The sequence below is a fragment of the Microtus oregoni genome, unplaced genomic scaffold (genome assembly GCF_018167655.1).
Source record: "Microtus oregoni isolate MIOR12 unplaced genomic scaffold, Mior012 000029F_ref0000214, whole genome shotgun sequence".
In the NCBI taxonomy this organism is placed as follows: Eukaryota; Metazoa; Chordata; class Mammalia; order Rodentia; family Cricetidae; genus Microtus; species Microtus oregoni.
The window spans coordinates 20685119-20698435 of record NW_024543088.1 but is presented as its reverse complement, the minus strand read 5'-3'; the positions used below and the strand labels follow the sequence as shown (position 1 = coordinate 20698435).

General features: G+C 42.4%; 1 protein-coding gene across 3 annotated transcripts in view; it reads right to left on the bottom strand.

Moving 5' to 3' along the window:
• Positions 1-13317, bottom strand: part of LOC121464852 (protein HIRA) — a 98204-nt gene that overhangs the window by 40204 nt on the left and 44683 nt on the right. For all 3 annotated transcript variants that reach the window (XM_041677931.1, XM_041677932.1, XM_041677933.1), the window contains 6 exons: positions 13075-13145; positions 12474-12579; positions 9774-9989; positions 8388-8473; positions 2119-2313; positions 232-393 (listed from right to left, as the gene is read on the bottom strand). In XM_041677931.1, coding sequence (XP_041533865.1) covers positions 232-393; positions 2119-2313; positions 8388-8473; positions 9774-9989; positions 12474-12579; positions 13075-13145 — 836 coding nt within the window. The remainder of the gene's footprint in view (positions 1-231; positions 394-2118; positions 2314-8387; positions 8474-9773; positions 9990-12473; positions 12580-13074; positions 13146-13317) is intronic.

Sequence of the window (13317 nt, the reverse complement as noted above, 5' to 3'; positions counted from 1 at the left end):
TCCTTCTCAGCAAACTCTGGGATCCATTCATCAGGCTAGAATGCCTGGTTCTTATGCCTCCTGCCTTTGCTATCCTTAGGCCACAGTCTCCTCCCAATAGCCCCTTCCAGTCACCTCCCCACTTTTAGCAGTCACTCACTTCTTTCACTCACAGAGGTCTCTGGAGTCTTACTCTCCTACACGAGCCAGGATGCATGGTAGATCTGGGGAAGGACAACATCTACCACGTACCTTTCAACAGCTGTTGGAATCACACTGGTCAAGGAAGGAGCACCCGGTGTGGCTTTGGACCGCTCTGTGAATCGGGAGTCAAATGCTTTCATGGGTTCAATCTTGGATGGGGTTGTTAACACGGAGGGTGACAATGCAGCAGGAGTAGAGGTAGCATTCATACTGGGAAATAAAGATGGGAGGGTCATCAAACACAAGTGACAAAGGAGCCTATTTAAAGAAGCATAAGCATCAAACTTCTTTCTACAAATACAAGAAGCCTCAAAATATAATCTACTTTTTTAATATCCATGCATTGAAATTCTAGAAGTCTATCTGAAAAGTTCAAGGGCAAACGCATTCACATTTATTTTCCCTTTTGTGTCATACTGACAGTTTTTTGGAGTTGGACTAAATACTGGGTCTCCACAACCTGAGTACAGCATGTCCACCCCAAGTGACTCAACCACTAGCTTTGCCACTTCCACAGGGCCGCGAGGGAGCAAAGCCCTCATTGGGGTCTTGAAGTCCTGGCCTAATCCTGCCTTTCACCTTCAGTCTAGTTGCCACCATCCTAAGTGGCCCCGCCCATTGCTCCTGTGGAACGGCTTGTCTAGCCTTCCTCCTGCTCCAACCCTCTCCCAATTCCTGAGCAAAGCTACTGGGCTTTGGCTTACCTTAAGAAGGTTACTCTACTTCCATCTACTTACACCCCCATTCTCATACCAGATGCTGGCAGCCATCCCTGATGGTACTGTTTTCCTACTTCATGATCTCTAGTTCCAACCCACAAAACACTGCTCAGCCCTGGTGGCACCTATCCTTCCCAGACACCCTTTGCTTTGCTTCCTAAATACAGTGCTGTGTTGTACTATCTCCTCTCTGATGTACACTCATCATTTCTTATGGGCAGTGACAACTGTTGCTTGGTGCCATCTTCCTAGAGCCCAGAAAGCAGTAACCCAAAATTTGCTCCATTGACAGAGAAGCATTCTCCTTTATCAGATATAAGTAGTAGGTGTTGCTTAATTTTGGGCCCCACTACCTATTGGAACTATCTTCCTAAATGTAAGTCACAAAGTTTTCTGTCTCCCCTGAGAAAAGTCCAGTCTAACTAGTTCAGAATAGGAACCCAGCCTTCTTTCTCCCTCCACCACCCATCTTTTCTAACCCATCTAAGAGACTTGGAATACTGTTTGTGACATTGTCCTGGCTACCAGCCTTCTCCAATTGTCTTGTATGGGCTCTGTAAAAAACACTTTCTGAAAAATCTCAATGAAAGCTGTTTGCTAAACCCCCCAATGAACAAGCAGCCCTTTCTGCAAAATGACCATGAGTTCTCTCTGGAAGGCAAGCACCTGCCAATCTATGCCCTGTATATACCTGGTCCTTACAGTGTATAGCCCAGAGTGGGAATGTGGCCAATATTCACTCTCGGTTCTTACCCATGCTCCTCCAGTTCTGACTAGATATAGTGGGCAGTGAAGAAATGGACAGTGGATAAATCTGATTCTAAGTATGATGGGAAATCTACATGCTCACAGGATCACCCTGGCAGTGATGAACTGTGGAACTCACAGCACAACGTAGATGAAAGCCAGAAATGTCAGGCTATCTCTAGTCTAGATCTCCAAAAAGTAGGATCCTGTAATCAGTAATATTCACTGGCATGTCCCCAAACCTTTGTAGCTTTACCTTCAGCCAGCTTCTCTGTCAAGTCCACATAGCCTCAAGGACTAAATTAAACAAATCCTCCCATCCAAGTCACTCATTTGAAACCAAGCATTTCTTCCCTTTTCTAGTGAAGTGGCCATGAACTAAAAATAAAACATAATTTTTATTCCTGGAACCATGTCCCAAACCTGAACTTTCCCCCAGAGACATGACTGATCATTGGTATCTACTAACCTGTCCTTATTGACAGACTCGCCTGTAGGCCTGGCACCAGTGGCTGCCACTGGCTCTGTGCAAGGCTTTGAGGCGCCGAAGGAGGGGGTATTGGAGTCCAGTGGCAGTAGCTGCTGACTGCTAGGAGAGGAGAGCATGGTGCCTGCTAGGGAGCTGGAGAGTGGGATGCTGTTAAAGAATGCCGTGGAGAAGTCCCTGTCATTAACAAGGAAAAGTCAATCAGCACAGAAATGTCACATCTTGCATTTTATAACTTCTAAATAACATTTGTCTGGGTCTTGAGGCATGGGTAACATGGAAAGTTAAGTTTTAAAAATGAAGGCAGAGGCAGGTGGATCTCTGTGAGTTCAAGGCCAGCCTGGTCTACAAAGAGGCCTGATCTACAGAGTGAGTTCCAAGACAGGCAGCTCTATACAGAGAGAAACCCTGTTTCCAAAATGAAGAGTTTAAAAAAATGAAACCCTTAATATACTGTTTAATTGATTCTAAAGTAAAGTAGTAATACACATAAGACTGCAAAAAAGACAACCAGGCTACTATCTACAACTTTTAGATGGTACTGAGCCTACATTGCACCTATAGTACCTACAGCAGCCTCCCTTTTGTTTGAGGGGCTATAGGCTTCCCTACTGAGTGGGCATGTAATTTACTTAACATAGCCTCTACTGAGAGGCAGGTTTGCCTCCCTGCTTCTGAGACATACTGCCCCAACAGGAGATATAAGTGTTGAGACTGAGGAACCTGGAGTAGACTATCCACAGTAACTCTCTGGCCAATTGCAAGCTCACACACTTGTGCACTTCGGTCACTTCCACTGTGCCTCAAGTGCTCATCTGCCAAGTACCTGGACTCTCTCCAATGGATTATGATCATGACTAAAAAATACTGTGTAGTACATATATAGAGCTCATAGTAGCTGCCCAAAGATAGGGAATTAAATCGCTGTGTAATGTGGGATATAGTCAGAAAAACGTAGTGAGATTAGCAAATGTAATGTTTACACGTGGTTTTGAGAAGCATTTCTAAAGCTCTCTCTTCGGTGGTTAAGTCACAAACCACTTAGGAGAGTACCTGTTTCCCTACAACCTAACAGGTTTTTTTTTTTTTTGGTTGTCATGCTAGTGGTAGTGGTTATGTTTATTTGTTGGTTGGTTTTATGATACTGGGATAGAGTCCAGAGCTTTACACATGCAAAGCAACTGTAACAACACTGAGCAATGATGTTTTTATTTTGACAAAAGGTGTTAGTAAGTTACCCAGACTAGCAATGAACTCACTCTGTAGCCTAGACAGGCCTCTTGAGTAGCCAGAATTACCGGCCTGCCCTGCAAGACCCCCCACTTACAGTTTTATCAATTTCTTGCTATCTATCAATTGATGAATAATTAGCATTTTACTATAGTTATCTTGATATAACTAAAAATTAAAAATTTTCATGCAGAAACATCTGACTTAGAAGAAGGAAACAAATGAGAATAAGTTTTTTTGTTAGTTTAAGATTTTAGCCTGGCTAAAACAATGTCATTCATTTTGGTGTGTTTTAAACCTAATATAATTTATGGAAAACAACTTTAACCTTTGATATTATAAAAGTATTTCTTTATGGACTCTTATAAATTTATAAAGTTTTAAGGCCAGGCATGGAAGCACACACCTTTAACATCATCAATCTTGAGGCAAAGAAAGGTGGATCTCTATGAGTCTGAAGACAGTGTGGTCTACATATCAAATTCCAGGCCAGTCAAGGCTGCATAGTGAGTCCTTGTCTTTCAAAACAAACGTTTTAAATGACAAAAGAAGAAAAGAAAAGAAAGACTAAAACAAGCAAAAAACTGCTAAGCTGTAGACATTGCTAAAGGGGTGAGATTCAATGTGGTTTCTATAGTGACAAGCCATCTGGTTTCATTTACTTAATTGGCCAATGCTTCTTCATCACTAATTGAGACACTGGCTTTAACACTCCCTTTAAGGTAGGCATGGTGATGCACACCTTTAATCCCAGCACTCTCAAGGCAGAAGCAGGGATATCTCAATGATTTCAAAACCAGCCTGGTCTACATGATGAGTTCTAGGCCAACCAGGGCTACAGAGTGAGACCCTGGGTTTTGTTGTTGTTGTTGTTTTGTTTTGTTTTTTTAATTCCCTTGAAGTGGGTAGTGAGATAACTCAGTTGGTAAACTACTTCCCACAAAACCATGGGGACCTGAGTTAAGATCTCCAACAACCACATAAAAAGCCAAGCACCATGCCATGCGCCTGCAATCCCAGTGCTGGGGAGGCAAAGAGAGAACATTTGATGCCTGCTGCCAGTCTAGCTGCATTAGTAAGCTCCACGCTCAGGGAGAAATCCTGTCTCAAAAAATACAGTAGGGAACAACTGAGGAAGACACCCTATGACAGCTTCTGCCTCCACACGCATGTACAAATATTTGCATATGCACACCAACAACCACACATAAACTTCCTTGAATATTTGGGCTTCTTCTAGAAATTGTATTATATTCCATTGGTCTGCCTACTCACATGTCAGTATCTCCCTGGTTTAAAATCCCTGGAAGAGTTGATTCCTGGCAGAGGTAGTTTTCCCTAATCAACCCTTTTTTTTTCCTTTTTTTTTTTTTTTTTTGGTTTTTTCGAGACAGGGTTTCTCTGTAGCTTTGGAGCCTGTCCTGGAACTAGCTCTTGTAGACCAGGCTGGTCTCGAACTCACAGAGATCCGCCTGCCTCTGCCTCCCGAGTGCTGGGATTAAAGGCGTGCGCCACCACCGCCCGGCTCTTTCCTTTCTAAAATATCTCTAACATTACTATTTCTCCATATAACTTCAAAATAACCTTTATAATTCTGAAAACTATGGCTACTTCTCCTGATTCATATCAAACTTGTTTAGGAATAACTGGCAATCTTGATGTTGAATCACCTTAGCTAATTAGTAAGCATATCTTTCCAGTTTTACTTTGAGTTTTCTTTAGGTCTCTCAGAATTCTGAGAGCAGAGCATGTGTATGCACACATGCAGGGCAAAGGTCCATGTCAGATATCTTGTCCATCACTCTCCATCTTTTTCATTTTTAGATACCATCTTTCTCACTATACCAGGAGCTCACCAATTTAGCAAGAATGGCCAGCCAGTAAGACACACACACACACACGTACCTGGATGTTACTCGTATGATGGGGATAGGAACTCAGGTCCTCATGCTTATGCAGCAAGTACTTTATCCACTGAGCATCTCCCCAGCCCACTAAATAAAATCCTTAAATTTTTCTTCAGATTTACATTCTTAGCTGGACCTGGTAGTGTACATCTATAAGCCCTGATATTCAGGAGGGTAAGATTAAAAAGGTTATTTGTACCTCCAAGTTCAAGACTGGCTTGGGCAACACAATAAGATGCTGTCTTTAAAAAAGGGGGAGGGGGGGATATTTGTTAATGCAATTTCTTCCTTTATATCTTCGAAAGGAATTGCTTCTAAAGGCATTACTTGATCTCGTCTCAGCTATACCCATCAGGGCTCACACTCTCAAACACACATGCTTTCACTCATAGAGTTTCTTCAGGACTGGGTCCTACTATGCAGCCCAGATTGCCAAACATATAATCCTCCTGCCTCTACTTCCTAAACACAGCAATAAGTGACATGCAGAAGCACAATGTGCTTTATTGCTTTCTTTTATTACCCACAGCATTCCCAGGGATATTTCTCTAAATCATATCATCCTTTGTTCTCCTTTGGAACTCAGTGTTGACCAACTACAAAAAGCCTCAAGATGAATGTTAAATTATAATCAGGGGAGTAAAAAGATATTCATTTCTAAATGTGATATGAAAGAAGACAGCTTACCAGTTTATGAAGCTTCTATCTACTTTAATTTCATCAAATCTGAAGTCAGAACAATGATAAATTTTATCAAAATGACCCTTAAAACAGCTATGGAAGTGATTGTTCCATTTGTTTGTTTCAGTCAGTTGATGCTGAGACTTAACTATTTCCGACAATTTTGAACATTCTTACTTACCTAAAATAAGCCTTATTTGATCATATTATTAGATTTGTTTTTGTTTTTCTGAGATTGGTATGCTGACCTGAATGGCCTGGAACTCCCTATGTGGATAAGACAAGTATAAAACTCACAGATTTCTGCCTTCCTCTGCCTCTCAAGTGCTGGAATAAAAGGTATGCACCACCACGCCCAGCCCTGATATTAGTTAGCATCTCAAGACTCTATAAGGTTCTCCTCATTACTGTGTTTTTAAGATTTGGCACTGACATCCAGAAACTACAGTAACTGAAATTAAGTTCTCTGTGGTGACCAAGTCTATGCTGCCCAAGCCTGAGATCAAGTGTTCTCCTGCCTCAGTCTCCTGAATAGTTGGGACTATGTTATATACTGTGGGAAATTGTTATTTGTGCTACATTTGGATCTAAGTCTCTGTTTATCTATGTACTAGAATATACAACATGCTATTACAATTCCCCTGTAAAGTCTTTCTAATCTGGTGGCTTTAAAGAGGGTGAACACAACTTCTTTTCTAGAAATATTTCAAATTTTGGGAATTTTATTTATATTTATATAGAGATATATAAACTTATTTTTCAGAGTTTAGTGAAGTCTCTCATCCTTTTGACTCTTTGTGGGTTTTTGTTTGCTTGTTTTGTTTTTTCTTGTTTTGTTTTTCTAGGCAGAGTTTCTCTGTGTTACAGTCCTAGCTGTTCTGGAACTCACTTTGTAGATCAGGCTGGCCTCAAACTCACAGAGATCCATTTGCCTTTGCCTCCCAAGTGCTGAATTAAAGGTGTGTGCCACCAGCACCAATAACTTGCTGTATTTCTATTTGTTTTGACATAGCAATCAAAAAGGTAGTAAGTCCTAACAAAAAATAATCAAGTTCTGATACCAGAACTAAGTGCCTAGTAATAGAAAGCTGACTCAAGGTCAGCCAGAAAGACCCTTTTTCCTCTGGCTCTTCATTGTTGCAAACCTTTCGTGTAAGGCATGGAAAGATCCATGAATCAAAGTGCACTGCCATCACCTCTTTCCCCAACTCAGGCCTGCAGCATTCACAGCACATTTCCACACTTGATTCTAATGAACGTGAGGCAGAGGTAGTGAAGATTAAATCACCTTCTGAGGAGTCAAGAGAGCAGGTTCTGAACAGGTAGCTGGTACACCTAGCCTGAGAGTTAGGGTTAGCATAACAAATGAAGTCTCTAGCATCAAGGGAAATAGCTCAATGGTTAAAAACTGGCTGTTCTTCCAGAGGACCCAGGTCCAATTCCCAGCACCCAAATGGCAGCTCACAACTGTCTATCATTCCAGTTCCAGGGGATCTAACACCCACATGCAGACATGAATGCGGAGAAAATACCAATGCATATAAAATTTTTAAAAATGTAAAAAACTATTTATATAGTCTCTGTGAAAGACTTCCTGATGACCGGAGCAGAACCCAGAGAGACAGCTGGCATGGGCCTACCACTTTCAAAGGACTTAGCATCCTCTGATTCAGCATATGTCATTTTTAGAGACCAATCAGTACAAACACAAGCCTGACCGCACATATCATCCCTGCCTCCCCAGAGCAATCGATGTATCTCAGAGTCCTGCCCTCTGTCCACCAGTTCTACTTCAGGAATTACCCAAGAGGACAGTGACATGTGTGTTCAAAGATTAACAGTCACAAAAACTGGACACAAATTACAAGTCCACAATAAAGGAGCTGGTTCATTAACTCATGGTGCATTCAGACAACAGGAATCTGGATAATCAGCAAGCAATGCTTCAGAGGACTATTTATTCAGTGGATGAGAGGTCAAGATACAGTAACAAGTGGGGAAAGACTGGAAATACAGGTATCAGGATGATAACAAAAGCTGGAGAATGATATTATCCTCTTCTTTGAACTTTTTACTATCTTTCTAATTTTCCAACTATATATCTTCCATAATATGGGAAGAACAGTTATAAAAAAAAAAAAAAGAAAGCATAACTTCCTTTCTTGTCCTGCAGTGCCTTGTCAGCAGCAAGGCAGAGTAGACAGCAAATGGAGACAGCCTGGCCTTGGACCACTCAGTCCCTACCCTTCCGCATGAGTCCAGAGTGTATGGGGAGCTCTATAGGGATCACAGGGCTTTGAGTCAGCTGGACCTGACTCTCTCCCACTTCCATATTGGCCCCAGAGTCTTCCAAGACCCTAACTGGCTAATTGACAAAAGAAGAGGAGACCTCCCCATACAAGGTCACAGAAAGCTTGGTGAATGAAAGAGTACCCAGTGTCCAGCTGTGCTATGCAGAGAGGTGTGATTCTCCTCCGACCATCTGCTGTCCGTGTTTCCACTTGTTTCTTCAAAAGATTCTGGCAAAGTAGAGTCAAATAAGTAAATTCAAAAAATTCAACTAACCATGTCTATCATATCAAAAAAGAAAATATTAAATATCAAAAAATAAAGCTGTTTTCTCTTTTCCCTTTATGATGAAAACACTTAGCTCTTTTAGGAAATAAATATGAACTATATAGCATTGGCAGCTACAGAATCTATGCTACACTACAGAACTCTAGGACTGAGATATGGTGTACATGTTGTGCTAGAAGGCCCTGGTACCCACTCTGCTCCTGAATTTGACTATTTTATATTGTCATCGAGCAGTATTTGTGCTTCATGCATTATATCATGTATACTTCACTATCAGATGAAAAAATAAAGGCTTCTAGGGAAATGTATTCTAACTCTCCTTTCTAGAGCCTTGGTACAAAGAAAGTCGAGCAGCTCTCAAGCATAGGCATGTTTAGCAAGGCACGTGCTTGATTTTCAATACAGAGAAGAAGCAAGAACAGAAAGTTCCTTCTAAGAGCCTTCTTCCCTGCCATCAGTACCAGATGTGACCAAACTTGGGTTGTTAAGTACATGACATCCAACAGCCATCAGATATTAGAGGTTTGAACTTGTGAGCCACACTCTTATCACAAAGTGGTGTCTTGCAAACCAACTTTATTTATCAGGATAAAAATAAGTAAATATGTCACTCTGTACCACTCTGTGAACTAGAACACATTATATAGCCCAGGCTGGGTTCAAATTTGCAGTGATCTCCTGCCCACCATGCCAGGCTTCCATGTTGACTTTTATCACAGCTGCCTTCCTTCATGAAAGGTTTGTAACTGTGGTTCCCAACCACACAGTCCATCAGAATCCCCTGGGAGAGGTTGGTTGACCTCCACAAGCTCCTGGACATGACTTAATTTTTCAGTAAGCTCCATGTCTCTTACGCTGCTCTTCCCTATTATCCCTGTTCGCCAGTGAAATACAGGCTTCCAGAAGAAGGGTACCCACACAACAATGAGGGCAAGTAATTTAATTTCTCAGTATCTACTTTCCTAGAGTGAAGTTTTGCAGTTCCTGCAAAGAAAAACCTCTTTACGGCTCCCTGGGGTAGAGACCTCTGATGAAGGTATTTCAAGCCATTATTAATGTGGATCCCAGCAGGTTATGGTTTAGTCCTAGACTCACCGCATACCCTCTTCACTACCACTCATGCCCCAGTCCTATCTTTGTACCCTGTCCAGACCTCACGTGCCATGTTCTATCTGTTCATTCCCTTTGCCCTGTCTCTGTGCATGTGCTAATGTCTTTAATGTCACTAGGCTACACCCTCACCTTCCTGATATCTTCCAGACTTTCCCCATTGACCACACCCGTGACTGAGGATGCTGAGCTTGTCTCCCTAGCCGTGGCATTCTTCTGGTCCAACTGCTGCTGTTGCTGTCTCCTCTGGTACTTGAGCATTTCAGGGTTCTCAATAACAGCCGTGGAAAGCTGGGCCTCAGTCATGATTGCCAGGCTCTTGCCATAGGTGGACTGGTGAATACGACTCTGTAGGAAGCAGGGAGAGATTTAACACATGGGTGTTGGTATTGCCATGGCCGCAGTTGCCCACCAGCAGGTGCACTACAGTGCTGACTCTCCTGGTTCTAAGAGAAGAATGGCCCAGGAGGCCAGTTCACCATCAGGTCCCACTCAACTGTCTGTCACTGACTAGATATATCTGTCAAAACCTCTCATCTCTCACAAGATGTTTACAGCCACCTATGCATCTACAGTTGGAAAGATAGTGAGATAGATACTGACAAGAAATCACCTTTTACATTGACTAGTGTAAAACAAATGGCAATGATACTGTCTCAACTGAAATGCAGATGCCCAAATTGGTAACTGAGATTGTTACATCACACCAAGAATTCTAAGTACGCTCACAAAACCAGCCTGCTCTCTCTGCTCTTGTGGATGCCAGCCACCATGGCAGGAGGTCCCCCATGCAACTAACACTGATTCTCAAGAGCACTGGAAGCTTCTGAACACCCCCAAAATGGTCCTTCTGAGCAGGATCTCCTCCCAGCCCTAGGTCCTTGTTAATCCTATATCATAAGGAGTCAGACAGGAACCTCAGGAGAGGAGGGGCAGCATCCCAGAACATCATAGTAAACAGTTTTCATAAAAACATGCCGAGAAATTTTTGATGTGCAAATGACAGTGCTGTATCTTGCCTGTCTAGTCCCTAGAAAATAGAGACTAGAGTTATTGGGTATCTGGCCCATACCAGATAATGTCTAGTTAGTAGGCAGCTTTCTACAATAGGGACTTTGAGATTAATTCCAGAAGGCCCTGGGTAGTCCCAGGAAGCTTCCCCCTCTACCATCCTGTCTCTTGTCCACTCTCCCAAATCCAACCTCTGTAATCTCAAGCCAAAATTAGGCCAAGATTTTTCTAGAGTTCCTTAAACACAGGGCCACTGCCAATGACCTGGGAAATGAAAAGGATTCTTCCATATGCTCTCAAGTGACTCTCCAAGAGGCCACTGAAGGATCCAAGCAAGGGTCCTTGATGACAGGGACAAGGCAGAATGAAGATACAAGAACACTCAGAAACTTATTTCTTCTTTAAAAAACAACAACAACAACTGACAGGCTGCCCCCCATTCCAGGCATAGTGCATAAGGTAGAGCTCCACCCCAAGGGATTTAGATCTCAGTTGAGGGTGGTGGTGTCGCACAGTAGATTAAGAGTAGCTTACCCCCAGCAACAGCATCACTAAGAGGATAGCTGCTGACCTGCTCTGGGCTTCCACAGAGCTCCATTCAGACAAATGGATATAATACCCCATTAACGGTTGGCAAAAGTCTGTCGGTAGAAAGAACAGTTTCTGTGTCTACAGCAGGTAAAGCAGAGCCTTTCCCAAAGCCCATACAGAAGTACAGGGAGGCCCCATGCCCTGAGGAGAGGCATAGCTGAAGGAGCCTAACTCACAGGCAGCAGGCCTAGTTCACACATCCATCCACTCTTATACTAAGGACAAGGAGCCATGCTATCTTCTTAGGCTTGGTCACCTCACTGATGAAACAGATAGACCTGCTTTACAAACATTATTTTTATAAAATAACTAGTCCTTTATTATGGCATCTAGGAAGAAAATGATTGCAGAGAAGAAACTGAAAGAAGAAAGAAGGAAAAAAATACAAACTAGGAAAAAAGAGGGCATAAGTCAAACACAGTGTTAAGAAGCAATAACAAACAGATCTGTAGAATCACTGGCTTATTCCAGTTCCTACTTTTCAATAACTAGATATGGTCTCTAGGTGCAAAGACTGTCTTTGCAATTTTTCTACCAAGTTTTCAACTTTATCTCTTTTTTTAAACATTTTTAAAAAAAAGCGGTTCTCCATTGGTAGGCCTCAAGAATACCTTAAAACATAAATCATAGGGTTCAGCAGGTAGAGCGTTTGTTCATGTGTGAGGCCCTGGGTTCGATCCCCACTATCTATAAGCCTCACTTTGCAGATGCTTGTTCTGCTTTGTTAATTTATTCATTTTAAACCAGCCTCATTGTGTAGCCCAGGCTGGCCCTGAACTCTCTTCAGTCTCTTTGGAATTAAAGATGCATCCACTTCACCCAGCAATTGTATGTGGTTTAAAGGAGATGTAAAGCCCTTATTTGGCCCAGAGCCTGGCATAGATGCTAAGAATAACCAGTACTAACTGGTCACATAACTGCTGCTGTGCCAGCATAAAACAATAGGATGACATAAACAAGAACCCCACGGAAGTGACTTAAACTCTCTCCCAGAGTGAAAGCCTCTTTATGGATACTGCCTATCTCAGCTTAGGCAAAGATACCCAGTTTATTCTTTGTTCTAATACTTGTTTCTGATTTATTATTAATCCAATTTTTTTCAAAAAGGATTACATAGTGAATAAAAAGCAAACATGTTAGAATACTTAATGTATCTGTCTTCTATAAAAAAGAGAACCCAATTAAAAAGGCCTCAGAGTTACTGTGGCAGCTCACAGTCCACAAACCTACCTTTTCCTCCTCACTCAGGGGGTCTCCAAGTTCATCCTGGGAGAAATCAAGGAATGCCACAGAGCCGTCCATGGAACATACCAGGATACCCAACCCATTCAGAGTCCTGAAAGAAACAGCTGTCAGCACCTAGGTGGGACAATGAGCCTGAGATGGCCAACCACACCACATAACTGGACCATCAGGATGCTCAGAGAATACTCTAATGAATGTTAGAACCCTAAGGCTCCCTTCTGCGGCCTGAGCTTAAGGGCAGGCAAAAAGGGCAACAATCAAGCTTTTGGTGCCCTTTAGGGCTAGGAACCAGCAAAGAAATGCTTACCAAGTTTTCCAAACATTTCAATTCCTGTTTTATAACTCTTGAGAAGCATTATTTGCTATAAACCTGCGGGAATCCTAGTTTGTCCAAGCAGTATTTCCCCATGACAAACCCTACGGGTGGTGATCCTCTCCCAGCAGCAGGACAGAGCTGTTGCGCCGAGAACAGTGCAAACAGAACCCTGGGGTCTGCACTGCCAAGCGCAGGTGAACAACCACCTGGTACTAATCTACCCAAGAGGTCTCATGCTGTAGTATCCAGGCATGTTAATATCCATCTTACCAGGAAATGTCCATGATGGATTTGTCAAACAGCTCATGGATGACAACCAGAGGCCGTTTCAAACACGTGAGCTATGAAGAGAAAAAGTCAAAATTAATGAAATCACTGAGAACCAGCTCAAACACTCGGCTAAACCATCTTTGTGTTAGGAGCTTCAGTCACTTCCACTAACATACATGGCATACTCAGCTCAATCCAAACACTACTGCCAAAACCCCAAGATGGGGAAACCAAGGCCTACCA